The 20,763-nt window shown below is 40.4% G+C and overlaps 1 protein-coding gene across 1 annotated transcript in view; it reads left to right on the forward strand.

Moving 5' to 3' along the window:
* Positions 1-9,105: 9,105 nt before the first annotated feature.
* The window catches only part of LOC121157578 (steroid transmembrane transporter SLC22A24-like), a 30,094-nt gene continuing 18,436 nt past the window's right edge, over positions 9,106-20,763 (forward strand). Inside the window, exons 1-4 of the mRNA XM_040981862.1 lie at positions 9,106-9,507; positions 11,421-11,524; positions 17,284-17,438; positions 17,556-17,724. Coding sequence (XP_040837796.1) covers positions 9,106-9,507; positions 11,421-11,524; positions 17,284-17,438; positions 17,556-17,724 — 830 coding nt within the window. The remainder of the gene's footprint in view (positions 9,508-11,420; positions 11,525-17,283; positions 17,439-17,555; positions 17,725-20,763) is intronic.

A 20,763-nucleotide genomic window follows, 5' to 3' on the forward strand; every position in this document is an offset into this window, starting at 1 on the left:
ACTCAGACTGACATGGCTGGCTCTCAGTCCTGGCACTCACCAGTGGATACTGTGGCCAAGTCCGACTGACCCAAAGCCAGTTTCACTCACACCTATTGCTGTTACAGCCTGGCTCTGTCTTACCCATCCATTGATTCAACTCTCAAGTGATGTAACAGTGCATCAGCCTAGCCCAGCCTGACCCACATGTATTATGGCTCTTATGATTGCCAACAAATGTTGGAACATAGCCAAGTCTGGCTGACCCTCCCTCCCCCAAGCCAGCCCACAGAAGTCATGCACACAGTAGTATAATTTCAGTCACATTTTAGAGATAGTCGCTGGTTAATGGATTGTGTTTGTCCTCCCAGTATGATAACAGTTGATTCTTAATTGGCTATCTCAGAATATAATTGACTATCAATTTGTCTCTGGATAGCCCATAAATGTTCTGAATATCTTTGCCATTTTTGCACAAGATAAATAGTCTGAACCCCCTGATACAAGGACACTCCAGCTGCAGCTGCACAGCAATGATAGCAATAATCCCCAGTATGGCTGCAATTAGCATTCCTACAAATTGTTTAGCCTGTTGAACCAAGGTATTAAGAATGAATGTAGGGCCTGGCGCGGTGGCACAGTGGTTAAAGGTCCTCGCCTTGCATGCCCGGGATCCCATATGGGTGCCGGTTCTATCTCGGCAGCCCCGCTTCCCTTCCAGCTCCCTGACTGTGGCCCGGGAAAGCAGTCAAGAACGGTCCAAAACTTTGGGACCCTCACCCGCGTGGGAGACCAGGAAGAGGCTCCTGGCTTTGGACCGGCATAGCACTGGCCGTTGCGCTCACTTGGGGAGTGAATCATCGGACGGAAGATCTTCCTCTCTGTCTCTCCTCTCTGTATATCCGCCTTTCCAATAAAAAAAATAATAAAAATAAATCTTTAAAAAAAAAAAGAATGAATGTAGATGCTGACTCTTCCCATTCCCATTCCAGTCTCATAGGTAGCTACAGTCCCACATGAACCCTGAGCAAGCATACAGATTCCAGGGAGAAATTTGCAGTATTGTTTTCTGATAAACATGTATACAAAGAACAATTCATGCAGAACAGAGAGTTCATTGATTCATTCCAATGTGTAGGCCCCATCAGCAACACAAAGAATAATCAAACACAAGTTTGGATATAAACAGCTGAATATTTTGTAAATGACACAGATAGATTCCCTGTCATCAAAAGGCCCAGGAAGCCGAGTGGAATCATTGACATACCGAGATACTCGAATTCCATGATTTGATAGGGCAGTTTAGTAGGGGATGAGGAATATAGGCCCAATAAATGTGATTACTACCCCGACTTACAGCTAAAGCAGAGGACATAGTGGTGATGGCAACCAAGGCTAGAAACAACATCTCTGGAGACAGACTGTTGTTCCCTTACGTTGCACCATGTTGATAGCTCCATTGACCCCATGTCAACAGTTTGACAGCTGCAGAGGAAACTTCTGTGATAGCAAAATAGGTGAAAAGCAAAGATTTACTAATTGAAGTATATTTAACAATAGAAAGAAATTAGTCATTGCTTTTATAGGATATGGAGATCCTGAGAGTTTTTTTTTTTTTTTTTTTAGAAAGTAGAGGAGAAAGGAAGAAAAAGCTTGTCGCCAGATTGTTTACTCCAAGGAACAACATTAAGTGAAAATTACTAACAATTTTAGAAAACATTTACCTGAAAGTTTGATGCTTGCTATAATTTTAAAGAGTACAAGTTAACAACTAAATTGTACATTATGGACAGTAATGAGAATGTAATTTGTCAAACTTAAGCGCAAATAAATTAATGTATTAATTTTAAAAATGGTTTATATTAAACATTTAAATTATGTTAATCAGAAATATTTTGTGTTGTTTTAGTGATCTTTATTTAAGACAAAATAATAAATTAGTTTTAGTAACAATTTAAGATTTGTAGATTTTTTAAAATTCTAATTAATTGATTAGAATTACTTTCTATTTTTAGTAACGTAAGTTTGCCAAATCTCTTAGATGCTTTGCAAATACAGGTAGATTTAGATTTTATATAGTTGTGCCTGGAATTATAAAACTTATTAACCAACAAGAAGAGATACCTGTTAGTTTATATGGCATTTGAAACAGACTCAAATAGTCTTTCCCCTTTGTCTAATTTATACTTAACTGTACCAAGATGACTTAGGGAACATACATCGGGCACTGGACCTGTTAAATCAAATAATTTTAACAAAAAGACATACACTATGACTGACACAAGTGGCTACCATGCTCAGACAATTTAGAAACATAATGGGCCATATCAACGTCTCATACGGGACCCTGACTCAAGAAGTTGTCCTTTGTCCAGCCTTCTTGAGTCCCAGATGAGCACGCAACACAAACATCAAACAGTGACATATCTGGATATGGGTAAGGGTCGTGTAAATCCTGTGACCCAGGAAGCCAGGATTGGCAGCAGGGGCCATGTTGATCACCATGGTGGCCCCCACAGACTTCCAAGACTGACAACTCTAAAATGTTGTAGGGTGCAAGAGAGATTGTGTCAGACAAATCTAGAATTTACTAAGAAGTCTTTACTAAACAAGCTTGGTACTCACAGTGCCCACTAAAAGTTAGCAAGTGAAAAGTCGACTATTATAATCCAGTCTGAATTGAAACCCTGAGAGGACAAAAACTGTCATTACTGTGAAATATATCCATTAAGCTAAAGACCTATGATTTAGTTTTCTCAGTAATATAAATTATCCTAAAAGATATGCACTGAATAACCTGAATACATTTACTAAATTGTAAACATTCATCTTTTTTCTGGATTTTTAGTCTACATTTTACTAATAGGCTTTATTTGTTCTGAAGTTCTTGAAAGTACATACAGCTGAATTGGACTTCTGCAATTTTTCAAACATCTTTAAAAAATAACTTAGCAGAGAACAGAAAGATTACATTAATATAAAAAGCTATAGATAAAAATTAGTATGTTGGCTTAGTTTATAAAAATGGCTCTTCAGGTAAAAGAGATATGTAAGTAACATCCATTTGCCATAATTGTTTAGAACTTTGTTCCTGAAGAGTTCCACCTGTAGGGTAAAGAGTACAAGATAAAGGGGCAGAGACGGAGCATTGAGAAAGAGTGACATTGAGATCCTGCGAGATATCAGCTTTTAATCAGCACTTCCATTAGATTTTAAGTCTGTTACTCCTTTGTAGGCACAAATTGGGTAGGATATTGGTGCTTTTGCAAACCTCTGATTTTTCGGGGTCTGGGGATGGCCATGCCAGGAGTTTCCTGGCTACAGCATCAGCCTTCATGATCAATTTTAGATTTACATAGTTTTGCCCAATGTAGACCTCTATGGTATTTAGAACATATTTTAGGATAGTGATCCTTAGCAGTATTAGCGCCATATTTTTTCAGTTAAAAGAGGCACTTGGCATTGTTTTTGAATGTGTCTGGACTTGCCATAATTAAAACACTTATTCATTTGCTTCTTGGTGGCAAAGGTTTTAAGCCCTGCCAGATGAGCAGGATCTTTGAAAGTCTCCACGTTATGGCAGACCTTTAGATAACCCACAAGTTGCTCACCAGATTTCTGAGTGTTTCATTTACTACAATCTTTTCATATATGTCCCAATTTGCCACAATTATAATCTTTAAGTCTGTTTTGCTTTAACCTCGTGCTTAATGCAGCAACCAACAAAATAGCCTTGTACCCTTCGGATCCTACACACATACATGCCCTCGTATAATCACCTAGACTTCCTTCAGCTGCTTTAATTGGTCAGAGAGCTTGCTGACAATCAGAGTTAGCATTCTCATAAGCTAAGATGTGTAACAGTAGATCCTGGACATCTGTTTGTGAAAAGACCCGTTGCGTGCCTCCTGTAAGTAGGAGATAAAGTCTACATAAGGTTCTTCTGGGCCCTGCACCATCTTCACAAAAGAATGATGAATTTTTCCTGCTTCCTCTAACCGGTCCCAGGCTCTCATGCAACATTGTCAGACCTGATTAATAGCTTGATCATCATACACCAACTGTGCCTGAGCCCCAGCCACTGTCCAATCCCCAGCAACTGTTCCATGATAATTGCAACATTGTTTTCTTGATTTTTTTAGCCTGCTGTTTGGCTTCATTCTCCCACCAAGTCTTAAATTGCATATATGCTCCTGACTCTGTTACTGTTTTTAACAGTGACTCCCAATTTTGAGGGATCATTCGTTGAGCATGTGACGGTGTATCCAACAATCCCTGAGTGTAAGTGGAATGCATTCTTTCTAAATTCCTTATGCATTCTTTCTAAATTCCTTAAAGGTATTGATATCCCAATTATTCTACTGATGCTGATTAAGCCCATTAGGGTATTGCAGACCAACTTGTCCTGCAGGGACGTAAATGATAATTACAGAGTATGTGTGCAGTGCTTGTCTCCAAGTTGGAGAAGCTGGTGGAGGAGATGGCAGCGTTGGGGAGATGGTGGCTGCAGAAGTTTAGGCTCCATTTTTTTTCTCTGCTATGTCAACTTTATTTATTGCTTTAGCTGACCTTCGAACCATTGGCAGCAATTCTTTTCTCTTTTGTATGCCAGCTTTATCCATTCTTTTGCCTAGTTTCCTTATCTCCTTTAGTAAACCTTTGTACTGCACTTTAATAATTGTAATATCTTACTCCCCTCTGAGTCATCATCAGAATGCATAATATCTGACTCCCTTTCTGAATGATCAGAGAGTGATGCTGAGCTTACAGCAGAGGCTTCCCGTTCTGCCACAGTTAGACACCCTTTTCTGTAAATTGTTAGTGGGAACAAAAGCTTCTTTTTTTCTCTTTCTGCAGAAAGAGAAAATTTTTGTGGGGGCTTTGGTCTATAGTCCATATCAATAACTACCAACCAAGACACCTCTGAATCTAACTATAAGGGCCTAAGTCTCATAATTATCAATGAACAGAGCAGTCAAACTTTAACTGGCATCGTTTTTCCCTGCTGCTGAGCTCTTCTGCCACATGTTATAGTTTAAAATACACTTGTTGGATGAAACCACGGATACTGCCTACACACAAGTGAAAAGAGATGCTCATACATACACTGAGAGATTTTTACTCCTGAGCCTTTCCAAAGCTCCTGTAAAAGACCTATGTATTATTCCATAACTGAAGATGTGTTTCCCATGATTTGCCAGGAGCTGCTTACCTCAAGAGTTTCAATTGGAGTTTCAGTAGCTTCTTAGTTTTTCCTCCAATAACCTCTTGGATTTCCTCTGCCAGTTGAGCCCCATGTTCAGGTGCCAAATGTTGTAAATCAGAACACAGAGTCTTCAACCTTTCAAGGAAAATAAATTGATTATGAAATATGACAGCAACTATCTCACAGGATAGCACACCAAGGGGAAGGAAAATAAAGGTTTTTATGATTAAAGTGAATATACAAAAAAATCATATTATATGCACAACAGCAGAGTGGTCACTGGTAGCAATCTGTTAATCGTAAAACCAATAATGACTCTGCTGACAAAGCAAAAGTTACCAAGGTCAACACACCCTCAAACAGCAACATTAAACAGGACAGAGGATCTAAGCTTTCCAAGAGCCTTACCTGAACTGACACTTTTGCAGTGTTCATGGTTGGTCCTGTCACAGTTATCTGTGTTAGCTGATTCATACCAACCACATGCTAATTTGACATAAAATAAAGGAACCATAAGCAGTACTGAATTATTTGTCTGAAAATCAGTAATGCAAATATAGAAAGTCATTACATAAGAACAGGAAAGGATAATATTCTGGATGGGCACACAAATGTTTTCTTAGTTACTACTATGTTACATTTTGTAATTAGGATGATAATTAAATGGTTGTTCTGCTTAGAATAATTACTTAAGATGCACATGTATATTTTATACACAATTTAGGATTCCCTTGCCAATTAGATTTCAGCTCCTTTGAAGCAATAGCAGATGAAATTGGAAAGTCGGAGAGCATAGGGAAGGGAAAAGATCTTAGAGCCTTAGATTACAGCGTCATCAATGGAAATATCTCCTTTGTCGCTCTAGCTCCCACTTACCTCCCGTTTATTTTAGGGTTATCTAGGCACTGTAATATCTAAACACAATTATCTAGTTCCTCCAGTGCCAGTTCTTTAATCTTTGTAACAGCATCTCCCTGTTTCTATGGTGACTAGTGGTTCTGTTTGGATAGGTAGGGGTCTCCAACAGTCTATAAGTTAAAGCATGATCCACTCGAATCTTATGTTAATGGATTAGGAATGGAGAGTATTTCAAATATGGTTTCTAAAGACACATATTGTAACGTGACTAGATTAGATTAGGTCGTCATGGTAGAGCCCTATAATTGGATCACAGTGGCATTATAAGAGGCACATGGACATAGGGGACAGACACATTACCTGTCTCTGCTTCGTGTCTTGTAGTGTGACCATCTTTCCACATGTGATCAACCTACCCTAACCTCAGCAGATTCCAGAGTAGATTCAAGGGGATGCCCTACCTTGAAGCACGAAAGTCTAAAACTGAAAGCATATATAAACCTTTTCCTTTATAAGTTACCATATACCAGGGGCGTAAATTGTAGTCATGAAAAGATGAAAGTCTGAATTGGAATCTCATTTCTTGTTTGGACCTTTGCATCTCATTTTCCCGTATTGAATCCTTTTTATTAAGTAAATATAATCATGTAGTCTTCTCTGATAGGTACAAAGATTTTGTTATGATTTTGTAATGATTTATACCCTTAACATCAACACTTCTATTTCTGCATTGTTTCTACGTCATTGTAGCAATGTATTCTTGTTTGTTCCGTGGAATGTTAATTCTCATCTTTTGATGTCTTCACTGTATTAGCATGGTGTTTCCCAATTTCCTAAACTTCAATATCCCTTTGTTCTTGGAAGATGAGGAAGACTGAACACCATGGGTTTTGTTGATTTGCTCTGCACTACTCTGATTCTGAATATACTATCATAGATTCTCAGCATAAAAAATAATTACTACGAATAAGCCTTGTCTGTTGAAGGAGGCAAAAAAAACTTGCTTAAGTCCCTCTTTTGCCTCCCGCGTTACATTCTGCATATCCTTGCTTTGGAAAGTTAGTAAATGTTCCTGGACCTCTGCTTCCTCAATGACAAATATGAAGATGGTAAGGGTGAGAACTAAAGGAGTGAAATTATTGAAAGGGTTTATAACAAAATTGACCAAGGAATTGCCAAGTGTTGTATTCACAATTTACATTATTATTTATTTTATATAAGTTATAGTATCATGATAGCATTATGTCATTATTTATATTCTTATTCATAAACTTGTGAATAACTTGCCTTGCATGATCCACATGTCACCAGTTTTGTACACCCTCAGTAGCTTTAGTGAACTATTTTGATTGTATAACTCCATGATTGATCAAATTGTATCTCTCTGAAATTCATATGCTGAAATACCAACACTCAACACCTCAACATATAACTGTATTTGGAGAACAGTTTAAATGAGGGTAATAGGAAAAAGTCCTGATCCAATATGACTGGTGTCCTTGTAAGAAGGGGAAGATCCATCAGGGGTGCATCTGCACCAGTTAAGACCAGGTGAGACCAGAACAAGAAACAACTATCCACAAGCCAGGGAGAGAGACCTCAAAAGTAGCTAGCCCTGTTGACCCCATGAATTGGACTTTCAACCTCAGGAAGTGAGAAAATACAATTCAGCAGTCATGAGATTGTTGTTATGATAACCCCAACAAATGAATGGAATCTGCTTTCTAACATTTTGCAACAGTACCCAGTGATTCTGAAGATTGATGTCCTTGGGCTTGTTCCAAAGTCCACAAACTGCACAGAAATCTTCGTGTTGAAATGTTCCACAGACAATGAATTAGAAGTGGAACAGGAACTTACAGTTTTCAGAAAAGTCCTAAAGGTTCATTTGTTAGCTTGGTTTGGCTTTTATTAAACAGTAACTTTATACTTTTTATATAAATAAATGCTTATACATTTAAGTACACATGAGTGAACAATATTACTTTGTACAAATAACAGTAGAAAGAGCTAAGTGCTATGAGAATCACTCAACATATGTTGAAATAAACAATTGCATACAGGCACAATTATCCACCTTCCTTTCTCTGTGTTCTATTTCAATACTTGAAAAATCCTAACAATGACGCAGTGTTATTATTTTTTAAAAGATTTATTATATTTTTCATTACAAAGTCATATATACAGATAGGAGGAGAGACAGAGAGGAAGATCTTCCATCTGATGATTCTCTCCCCAAGTAAGCGCAATGGCTGGTCCTGTGCCGATCCAAAGCCAGAACCAGGAACTTCTTCCAGGTCTCCCACATGGGCACAGGGTTCCAAGGCTTTGGGCCATCCTCAACTGCCTTCCCAGGCCACAAGCAGGGAGCTGGATGGGAAGTGGAGTTGCCAGGATTAGAACCGGCGCCCATATGGGATCCTGGTGCATTCAAGGCGAGGACTTTAGCCGCTAGACCACCCCACTAGCCTCCAGTGTTATTATTTAACTAAAGCAAAACCTTACTAATGAAAAGGTACCTTCATGATGAACATTCCACTTTGCTTTATTTTAACCAATGGTAACTTTCCATTAACTTTTAGTCATTTTCAGTTCTAACAGCAAGCCCTACTCTGTTTTTGTAGAGGGTCACCCTTGGGCTCTTCACAAATAAATCTCCAATATCTCGTTCCTGAAAAAGAATGACCTCTGTACATGAATATATTAATCCATGTGGAGATGTCATCCAATTGAAACAAGTTCACTCAAGTCTCATGAAGCCCAGGGGTTAGATTCATTCAGAGAAGTGCTTTGTCTAACATCTTGTTAACAACTGGTGATCTCTTTGCCAAATTGTTGCATCTGTGCCTCAATTTTCAACCTAGCAGCTGCCTAAACATAAAGAAACAGGGAAAACTCTAATCTCTGCTCTTATGCAGGTGTGAGAAGGGGCCTGCTGTGAAGAAAGTGGAGTCAAGGTCTACACAGTGTCAGTGAACTTGGGGGAAGGAAACATTGTCTCCTCTGAACTTCTCTCCATAAAACAACTGTGCTTCCTCTTGGAGACAAGCCCTTCAGCCTCAATGGCCTTTGATGAGCTCCTGGATCAAGCTGGAACTCTGGGAAGATTCCAGATCCTTCAGATTGCTTTCTTTTTTGTTGCCAGTGTCATCACATACCCTCATGTTCTGCTGGAGAACTTCACTGCAGCCACCCCTGAGCATCGCTGCTGGGTCCCTCTCCTTGACAATCACACTGTCTCCCACAATGACACTGGCATCCTCAGCCAGGATGATCTCCTGAGAGTCTCCATCCCCCTGGACTCAAACCTGAAGCCAGAGAAGTGTCGTCGCTTCATCCATCCCCAGTGGCAGCTCCTTCACCTGAATGGGACCCTCTCCAACATAAGTGAGTCAGACACAGAGCCCTGTGTGGATGGCTGGGTGTATGACCAAAGCTACTTCCTCTCCACCATCGTGACAGAGGTAAGAGTCCTCTTGTAAACCTCTTTAGAGAAGTGATCTGAGCTGAACGTGTTTTTATATAAATCTCTCTATGGAGATGTGATAAGAACTGAAAGTGTTGGAGTGAAAAGTAAAAATGGACTGGGACTTCTCTTACCCACTGTGTCTTCAGAAGGGTATGTAGTACCCATTGCTTTAGCAGTTAGTTATTGAACATCTATACCACAATTTCATCACAGGTGTTTGATTATATTTTTGAGTTCATTGAATTGAACAAACTATGCATAATCTGCTACCACATCACATCATTAGTGATGATCACTGTATTAAAAGTGATTGAGGTATTACCAGGCGTGTATTATGCTACATCAGTGCCATTTGGTACTTACTTCAAAACTAAACACACAGCAAGTGAATCAAAAGCTCCGGGGATAGGATTTAGGTGACAGTGCTATTGAAATTCTTCAGATGATTCAAATAAGATTACTAAAAATGATCAAGAAATAGATGTGAAAATGGCCCAAATTACTAGACACCTCAGAAATTAATGAAAATTAAAACCACAATGAGATATCATTCCATCTCAGAAAGAAAAGTTAGCAATGGCTACCTCTACATAAATGAAGCAGAACTATTATACATTGTTGCTGACAATGTAAATCAGTACAGCTAGTCCTGAAAGCAGTACAGACTTTGGAAAGCCAGGTGATGAACTGTCATAAAACCTGCTAAATCCACCATTGAGCATACATCCAAATTATGTGGAGTAATTCCATGATTCCTTTCCCATCATGGTTATTGCTGTTCACAATAGCCAAGATATAACATCAACAAAGTTTGTCATCAGCACATGAAGTAATGATGAAAATATGTGAGCCCATCTCAATAGTTCAATGTATTAAAAAAAATCCTACAAGTCAGAAGGAATATAAGCATTAGCTTGTTCCCGTCTGAATCACTTCCCTATTTATCTTCTCGGGATGTTCCTGATAATATTTCATGTCCTAAAGCCCTGCCACCCGTCTGGGGGCCTCCAGGGAATCCCCAAATCCTGGCTTTGAACTGTACCAGTCCAAGATGTAGTTGGCCATTTATGGAGTGACCAGTGGATGGAAGCTCTTTCTCTGTGTATGTCTGTCTCCCTAACTCTATAACTTGCCTCTCAAAGACAAAATAAATTAATATTTTTAGAAAAGAAAGTATTAAGTACACAATAGAATTCCATTTTATTATTTTAAAAGACTGAAATCTTACCATTAGCATCCAAATGAGTGGAACTGAGGGACATCAAGTTAATTGAAAAAAGATATAGGAAACTAAAAATTGTATGTTATCTTCATATATGGGAGCTAAAATAAACCTCAAAATGAACCAAACCCAGAACAGAAAGGACAGCATTACATACTGGGAGAGATGGGGGAGACAGAGGAAGTGAACTTTGATTTCAGCAAAATAGGAGAAATTTACATTGGGTAATGGATAACGGAAAGTATCTATGGAATTTACAACAGTGGAATTTGAGTGTGGGCTCTTTTTGAACATTTTGTACAATTCCAAAGTTTTACTTTATACAGATTATTCTGAAGTAAAAAATTAGAAAAGAAACTCTAAGAATATTAGCAGGATAAATTATACCTTTCCAAGGTGCTGACAGTAACAGAAAGGATTTTGTAATATAAGAGAAGAAAGACTACAGACACATGGCAGCAGATTGCCTGAATGGCTTGGGGTGAGTGAGGCAGTTGCGTGGCAAAGGCTGAGTAGGTTCAGTAGTTCTGGAGTGTGGGCAGCCCGAGGAGAGTGATGGCAGGTGAAGCTGGAGAGGGAGCAGCCCCATAGCAGGAGGCCAGTGTCATATGTAAGGATTTGTCATCAGGTTGAACAAAAGGGCTTAAACTCTCCTAAACTTCCACTGGGTTGCTTTCCTCTTCCAGTGGGACCTGGTGTGTGATTATCAGTCCCAAAAATCAGTGGTTCAAACCCTCTTTATGAGTGGGTCGCTGCTGGGAAGCCTGATATTTGGCCGTCTTTCAGACAGGTAAGTGCCATCTCAGTTTCTTTTGGCCTGTTGATCACATGCTGCACACACTGATTTTAGAAATCCTTGCTAAACTCATGTGATGTACTTTAATTTATGCTGCATTCTCTCTGCTTTTTCTGATTTTAGGAGGCTACGACCAAATAAGAGTGTTTTTATATGTGACCTGGATAATGTAATTTGTTGTTATGAATCTTTTGTTCTTTTCATAGACATGAAAAAAGCATCTGGGTTGATTCCATAAGTTTTTATTGTGAATTGACCTGCAATAAATATACTTACCTCTGTAGTACACTGATATAATTTTGTTTTGATAAATTCCCAAGCCTGGCATGAGTAGGTCATATTGTGGACTTATTTTCAAATCTATGAGGAATATCCCAAATGCACTGCACAGTGTTTGCAGAAGTTCACATTACCGCCAACAGTGTATCAGCCTATCACCACAGGCCTTGCCAACCTTTGTTGTGTGTTGGTTTTTGGATAATGTCCATTTGAACTGATGTGAAGTGAATTCTTGTTTTGTTTTAAGTTGCATTTCCCTGATGACTAGTGATTCTGAGCATCTTTTCATATGTCTGTTAGTCATTTGTATTTCAATTTTGGAAAAATCATACTCATATTCTTAGCTCAATTCTTAACTGAAATGTTTGGCTTATTTTATTATCTTGTCCTCCTTATAAATTCTGGATATTAATCATCTATCGAATACATACATGCCTTCCAGTATTTTTTTCAAAGATTTATTTATTTTCATTTGAAAGACAAGTTTTGCAGAGAGCAAAGGAGAGATGCAGAAAGCCTTCCATCTGCTGGTTCACACCCCAATAGCCACAGCGGCCAGAGCTGAGCCGACCCAAAGGGAAGAGCTAGGAGCTTTTTCTGGGTCTTCCACATCAATGTTGGGAACCAAGACCTAGGGTGATTCTCTGCTGCTTTGCCCAGGAGTTTTGAAACCAGCAGTCCACTTGGGTGGTGTCCCCAAAGAACCCTCACCAGAGGTGACCCATGACCTGACTTTTTTAGGTGACAGCCAATGTGGGGTCTGACTCAGTCTGTCACCCTTATAGCCTCCCCCCAACACACACTGGGAGTTGCAGTTTCTGGGTCAATTCTGTCCCCAGCTCCATCTCATATTGAAGCCAATGGATGCTGTGGTCCAGTCTAACCCAGCCTACCACACACCTGTCCTTCACATATACCAGTGGGATCTGTAGCCTATTTCGAAAGAACCCTAATGACCCCCACCAGTCCCACTCCTAGCCTTAATCTATGCATGACATTATGTGCAACAGGCTTGTCTAGTCTTTCCCACATCTCGTTCAGCTCTGTATATTTCCATGGGTGCTATAGCCTAGCTCAGTTTGACCAACCCCACTATCCAGCTACCACCTGACCCATCAAGGCATAGCACCAATGGTCTTCTTATTCATTGGTAGGTGCTATAGCCCATCAGAGGTGTATGCACAGTTTCCCTGATAAGCCTTCTCCCAACCCCTGATCTTGCACTTTCCATGTAGTTATGTAATCTAGCCTGACAGGACTTGCCCCCCATCCCAGCACATGCCAGCTAATGCTGAAGAAATTTCCAACCAATCTGCACTTACTCTGGCTCATGCATGCACCAGTGGATGTGGTCACTTTGCCCAGACTGACTCTCTCCTAGCCCAGCTCACATGCAGGCCAACAGGCTTTGTAATACAGCTCATCCTGGTCTGCCCCTAGTCCCAGACATAGTGCTCACCAATGGGAGCAATGGCTCAGCAAGGGAGCTAACCCTCACCCCCCACTGAACCTGCCCCCTGCTGGCATCTTAAGTGTGCTGGTGGGTGTTACAGCCCATTATGGCATGGCTCACTTCCCCTTGGCATTTGCTAGTGGTTGTTACACTCTGACTCATCCCATCCTGCCCAGCCTGGGGTACCCTGGCCTGACCTACCCTAGTTCTGGCTCATGATGACAGGTGCTACAGCCTAGCCCAGCTCAGCTACCCCCCAAGTCCTGACCCTAATGTGAAAGGGCTGGTGTGGTCCAATCCAACCTGATCTGCACCTCATCCTGGTTCTCATACCTGCCAGTGGATGCTATGAATTAACCTGGCCCAGCCAGCCCCCAGACCTGAATCACAGGTATGCCAGTGAGTATTATAACTTGGCCTTGTCTAGGCTGCTCCCAGCTTTGGTTCTTGCTGTCACCTGCAGGGACTGTGTCCTAACTGAGGAGTTCCATAAGCTTCTCTATCAGATCTCCTCCCAGTAATAGATCTTGCCTACATCAGTAGGACCTTGTCCAAACCTGACATGACCCACGTCCTGTCCCAGCAGGTACAAGGCCTTGCCCAACCAGGTTACACCCATTCGATTATTACCATTGGTGCTATAGCACAGCCCTGACTGATCCATCCCCAAACCTAGCTCTCTTGTGTTTCAGTGGGCGCCGAGACCTAGCCCAGCCCATCCTACTCCCACCCTGACTCTCATGAGCACCAATGGATGCTGGAGGTTAGCCAAGTCTGGCACATAACAGTCCAGTCCACACCCATACCATGTCTACCCCAGTTCAATGCCCCCATTCTGGCTCTCATACTCACCAGTGGGTCCCACAATCCAGCCAGAGTATCTCCTTACCTCTAAGACCCAGATCTTACCAGTGGTTGCTACAACACAGCCAAGCATAACCCATCCACCATCTTGACCTTTGCCATTGAATGCTTCAGTCTGTCCTGTCCTGGTCTGCCCCGCAGTCCCAAATCTCATTGGTAGGTGGGTGCTACAACTTAGCCCAGCCCAGCCTTCTCCCATCCTGGCTTTCATGCAACTAGAAGGTGTGATAGCATAGCCCAGCATGGCTCGCGTCCCATCCTGGATATTGCATATGCCACTGTGCTACAGTTTGGCCTTGCCCTGCCCAGTCTGCCCCTCCAGAGCCAACCCACACATTTGCTGACAGGTGGAGCATCCTTGTTGAGCCTGAACACATACAAACCTGAATCATGTACTTACCAACAGGAGCTATACCTCACCAGGGGAGTTCTCCAGGTTCCCCCACCAGGTCCATTCCCAGACCCAGATCTCACATGTTCCAATCAGTGCCTTTGTGTGTGATGGCAGATTTTCAGCCCAATGTGCCTCATGCTCAATTCTTGGGTGAACCTATGGGTGCTGAAGCCTGGGCTTTCAGGCTTGTTTCCAAGTCAAGATCCCATGAGTATCGGTGGGTTCCATGGTTATGCCTAGGTTGGCCCATTCCCACCTCCAGACATTGAGCAAAGCAGTAAATATTGCAGTCTCACAATGGTGATCCTGCTTGTCTCCCATAGAATCTAACCCAAGACCTAGTTCCTTACATACTGCTTAGCGTCATGGCCCAATATGACATGATCCGTCTCCTGTTCTGAGAGTCACTGGCAGATACTGTGGTCTAATCTGCCATGTGGGTCTCCCAGCCCTAGTTTTTGTGTGCACCAGTGGATGGTGATAGATGTTAACCAACCCAACACTTGGTTGGGTGCATTAATCTGACCTAGAATGGTCCTCTAACTTCCCTTCTCAAAACCGTACTGGCCTGGTTCCCCAATATGTTTACAAGTCCCCAAGCCATGTCCCCATGCACACCTACTCCTCTCCTCTTTACTGCCTTTTCCTTTCCTTGCCTTCCTGGAGCCAAAGCATGTGTAGGATGAATCCCCAATCCCACTCTGCTGGCCCCAGGCTCAGCATGAGCTCCATGGCCCCTGAAAAGCAAGTCTTCCATGCAGGTGCTGAAAGGTACAAGAAACCCCACATATTTTCTTGGTTATGTTGAGATTTCTCTCTCTCATACCCAGTTTGTTTAAGATTTTTATAATCATGGAAGGATCATATACTTTGTCAAATGCATTCTCTACACCTGATGAGATAGTAAATTTTTTTATTCTTCAATCTGTTAATGTGACATATCACATGTGTTGCTTTGTATATGTTGAATCATATACAAAGGATCAATCACACTTATCCTAATGGGAATCATTTTGAATTTTTGCTGAATTCCATAGCTAATGTTTTATTGAGAAATCTTGCATCTGTTTTCAGCAGGAATATTGCTCTATGGTTCTTTGTTGTGTCATTTTTCTGGCATTGGAGTTAAGATGAGGCTGATCTCATGGGTAGTGTGTGGGATGGTTCCTCCCTTTTCAATTGTTTAGATAGTTTAAGAAATATTGGGATCAGTTTTTCTTTAACAGCTTGGTAAAATTCAGCAGTGAAGCCATCCAGCCAGTGGTTTTGCCCTGTTGGTACTGTCTTTGTTATTGATTCATTTGCATTCCAAGTTGCTGGTATTTCAGGTTTTCTATGTCTTTGTGCCCCAATTTTGGCATATATGATGATTCTATTTATTTCTGTGATATTCCTTGTAGCATGTCTGATCTTAGTAATTTAGGTCTTTTATTTTTGATAAGCTGGGCAAAGGTCTAAAATTTTTATTTTTTTCAAAACACCAACTATTCATTTGATTGATCTTTTGTATAATTTTGAAGTGTCATTTTGTTTGTTTCTTTTTAAAATTATTTATTTTTATTTAAAAGATTTTTACAGATAAAGAAAGAGAAGCAGAGAGAGATCTTCTGTTTGCTAGTTCACTCCACAATGACCGCAATGGACAGAGCTGAAAATTCAAAGCTGGGAGCCATAAGCTCCTCCCCAGTCTCCCATAGAGGTGTACGGAACTGAAGCCTTAAGCTACCCGCCACTGATTTCCCAAATCATAGTTGGAGAGTTGAATAAGAAATAATTCATCTGGGACATGAACCTGCACCCATTGCAGTGTGCCAGCACTCGAAAGTGGAAGATTAGCCTGCCAAACTACCACACTAGACCCTGATTATTTATTCTTAAATTTTGAATGCTTCTTCCCTCCTACTAATTCCTTCTGATAATGCATCGTAGGAGGTGTGTTTCAAGGCTTAATAAAAACACTAGTTATGAAAAAGATTTCTGTCAACTTTGCTTTTGTTGTATCCCATAAAATGACTAATCACACTGTAATCTGTTTCACATTTCTCTTATTTATCTCTGATTTCTTCTACATCACATTACAATTTCAAGAGTGTGTATTTTTCAGCTGCCGTGTGTTTTCATAATTTTTACATATTCTTAAATTTCTTATTTTCAGCTTCATTGCGCTGGGTCAGAAAAGACATATAGTATGTTTTCCTAATTTTGAATTTCTTAAAACTTCCTTATGCCCTTGCTTATCGTCTGTCCTAGAGAAATGTCCATGCAATGTAGAAAAGAGAGTGTCTTTGGTAGCTATGAGATAAAATACTCTGTAGATATGTTAATATCATCCAACCAATAGTGCAGATTAGCTCTGTTGATGATGATGATATTTTTGTCTAATTGATCTATTCATTGGTGAGATTGATGTGTTGCTATAGAATACTACTGAGACATAAAGAAGAATGAAATCATGTCTTTTGCAACCAAATGGTCACAGCTGGAATTATTGTGTTTAACAAAAAAAGCAGGTCTCTAAACTCAAACATCATGTTTGCCTAATTTGTGATAACTTATGTACAGAGTATAAAAATGTAATGCATAAGAGAAAATTGACATTTGAGAGGGTAATATCCATGATTTCTGCTGTTGACAAGACAAATCCAGCAGGGTCAAATACAGTGTTTCAGTTGCTGAACATTTACCCTGAATTTCAAGACATGTCATGTGTTTCAAGTTGACTAACCTTTATATTGTTCTCTCCTAAATAATCTTATTTCTTAGATATGGGCGGAAGCTGATATACACATGGTGTCTCCTCTTGACGGCCATCCTGGACACCTGTACAGCCTTTGCTCCAAACTTCATCATCTTCTGCATCCTACGTTTCTTGGCTGGGTTTCCTGTCATGAATGTGTTAGGAAACCCTGTCATTCTTTGTAAGTCAACAATGTGTGACTTCCACTATATCTGTGCCTTCAATGGACCTGAAATTGCCATTTCTCTGAAATTGTGTATATGTTTTGTTTTGTTTTGTTTTCTTTCCTTTTTCTAAGCTTCAGAGTGGACAGTGCCAAGATCTCAACATATTGGAGTAACGCTGATGTTATGTGCCTATAGCCTTGGGCAGATGCTCTTGGGAGGAGTAGCTTTTGCCATTCGGGACTGGTACACATTACAGCTGGTTGTATCTATACCTTTGTTTGTCTGCTCCTTGCTGTCCAGGTATGTACAATCCTAAGGGAAGCTAAGTTGGTAAGACTCAAGTAAATATTGTCAGATAAACATTTAGTTGATTTAGGCCTGACTGCAGCCATGATTCCTGTTCATACCTTCTGAAATGCCTAAAATGAGAACAAGGAAAGGATGACACTTCACGACAAAGGCTGGGACTTGGTAGTCTTCTTTGCAGTGTAGCAGAGAGAGAATTGCTTATGAAATCAGTTGTAATAGACAACGACATGTACTTAGTCATGAAGTAATGGCATTATTTATTTAACTTTGGAAGGCAGTATAGGCTGGAGATTGGTGGCACTTGTCCTGTCTTAACCCTCCAAAAACCTCCTTGTTTACAGTGAGCTCTCATTGCCTGTCTATTTGAAGATTTGCCCAAGACATAATTTAAAAGATGTTTTGACCTGATTTAAACTTAATTGGAGTAAAAAACAAAACAAAACAAAAACACAACTGTTTAACCAGGATGTCTGAGACAGATTTCTGGAGGAGTTGAGAAGTTGCCAGAGATCTAGCAAGCAGGGAGACACCACAGTAGTCATAAAATGAGGAAACAGGCACACAGTTGTCAGAATGCCAACTCTGAAGATTAACAGCAAACCAAAAGTGACCCTGTTTGAGAGGAGCAGGATAAGCAGCAGTCCCAAAAAGGCTGCTGGAGATGTCTACAGCCTTCACGGACCAAGGTCTCTGCAGCAGCCACCGGGTTACTGCACTGCTGCATTGACCTGGGAAAAGAGGCCGGTTCATGACATGCTTTTCCCCTGGTTAGTTCTTTGCTGCACAGTACCTTATTGTTTACGCATGCAACCGAGTTTCCTAAGACAATTGACCCCAGTTATTTATCTAGTCCTTCCCACAAGCTAACTGCTTTAATATACCCACATTTGTCAAATCCCAGGCTGTTCCCAAGCAGCCTTCATAAAGGCAATGCTACTGAGGTCCCTGAAGATACATCAACCTGTTTATCTTCCTTCAGACCCAAGATGCTGCCAGAACACCTGCAAACCTTGGCCTAATGATGTCCAGAAGCATGCATACTTAATCACATCCACTATCATCAACTCCAGCATACCCATGGCTAACAAAAGAAGCCAGTCAGTCCACTTTAAGCCATAGTGGTAACACACATGCAGAGCACAAAATCTGTAGTGCATATGAGAGAAATTGACATTTTGAGATTTGGTTACTCTTTATGCTTTTGTCTATACTGTTCAGGAACAATCGCTTTTACATTTGCTATTGTTGAATTATTTCTTTAGTGGAGAATGATTACAAAATAAACAGAAATTATCTATTGTGGACATTATAATTGTGCTCTTAAACTGCACAGATGCAAAACATCACATAAGTTTCATTCATATAAATAATTAGGATGGAAATATCAGTAGGCTCCTAGAAATGTATCTTGAAATATATAGAATCTGCCAATTTTATGTGGACTAAATAAGAAAAAATAAAGAAGGAAAGAAATAAATTTAATCACAATGGGACATGTCAAGATAATATTCAGCATGTCAAAAATTAGAGTACAAAGTCGTTTTCTTTAGGATTTATTTATTTTTATTGCAAAGTCAGATATACAGAGAGGAGGAGAGACAGAGAGGAAGATCTTCTGTCCAATGATTCACTCCCCAAGTGAGTGCAACAGCTGGTCCTGTGCTGATCAGAAGCCAGGAGCCAGGAACTTCTTCCAGGTCTCCCACACGGGTGCAGGGTTCCAAGAATTTGGGCCATCCTCAAATGCTTTCCCAGGCCACAAACAGGGAGCTGGATGGGAAGTGAAACTGCCGGGATTAGAACCGGCATCCATATGGGATCCCAGCATGTTCAAAGTGAGAACTTTAGCCAGTAGGCCATTGCTCCACTCCCAGAGTGCAAAGTCTTAACAACAAATTAAAACAGGAAGAGGAAACAGTACATAAGCTACAAGAAGACAAATCAATTGAAATGTTTCACTGATACAAAAAGTGGAAAAAACTGAAAACCATGTTCAAGATCTTTAGAATAGCATAAAGGGCCAAATATTTGTGTCTTAGGATTTTCTGATAAAATGAAAACAAATGCCTAAGACTGACTATTCAGTGAAGTAATAGTCGAAATTTTTTTAATTTCTAAAAGGTATACACATTCAAGTACAGGAGGCACAGGGAACTCTAAGTAAACATGACAGGAAAGACCTTCAACCACAGCAAAACTTTCCAAAGTAAGCTAAAGAAAACATGAAAGTGTGTCAGATGTTTTAAAGGTTCCCCAATATGGTAAATTTCTTATCAGAAACTCAACATGCTATGGGAGAATTGTGGGTTGAAATCTGAGTTCTAAAACAAAAACCTGTCAGCCTAAAATGCTGTATCCAGCAAGATCTCATTTATAAATGAATGTTCCGGCCAGCAGAGCCAGTAACATGGACACTGAGAGGGTCTGAGGATGAAATTAGATATGCCCCTGCAAAATTTTTAATTCTAAACTTACCTTTGTAGGTCAAGGGGTCCCTCAGATTGTCCCTCGTGCCATGCCCCACATTAGACGCCATTTGCTCCGGCCAACAGAGCCAGTGACATGGACACTGAGAGGATCTGGGGATAAAGCACTGACAGGAGTCCAGTGATGGCGGACGTCTCTGCGAAGTCTCCCTTTATTGCTCCTTCACCTCTCCTTAAATACTCTTCCCCCCACATCCTCATTTACCAGGATATTGGATACAGATGAGTCCAATTAGTCTAGGTGTTTTTAGCCACAAGCCCAGTTCCTGTTCCTGCCCAGTCTAATGAGCACTAATCAACTCCTTAGCCTACAACAAATGAAGATGGGTAAAAGATAATCAGCCTTACAAATGATACTTAAGAATATAGTACCATAGTAACGGAGAAAACAAACAGCATCATGAAAGATTGTGAAGACAGAAAGAATACAATTGTAATACTTAAAGAATAAAGGGGATAAAAAAGCAGGAATTTTTATGAGCATAGTCATTATTTATCAATAGTGATCTTGAGTGCAAGTGGACTAAATTGGCAAGTAAAAGGT

Source organism: Ochotona curzoniae, unplaced genomic scaffold, assembly GCF_017591425.1.
Source record: "Ochotona curzoniae isolate NIBS_2020 unplaced genomic scaffold, NIBS_Ocur_1.0 contig_3527, whole genome shotgun sequence".
Lineage (NCBI taxonomy): Eukaryota > Metazoa > Chordata > Mammalia > Lagomorpha > Ochotonidae > Ochotona > Ochotona curzoniae.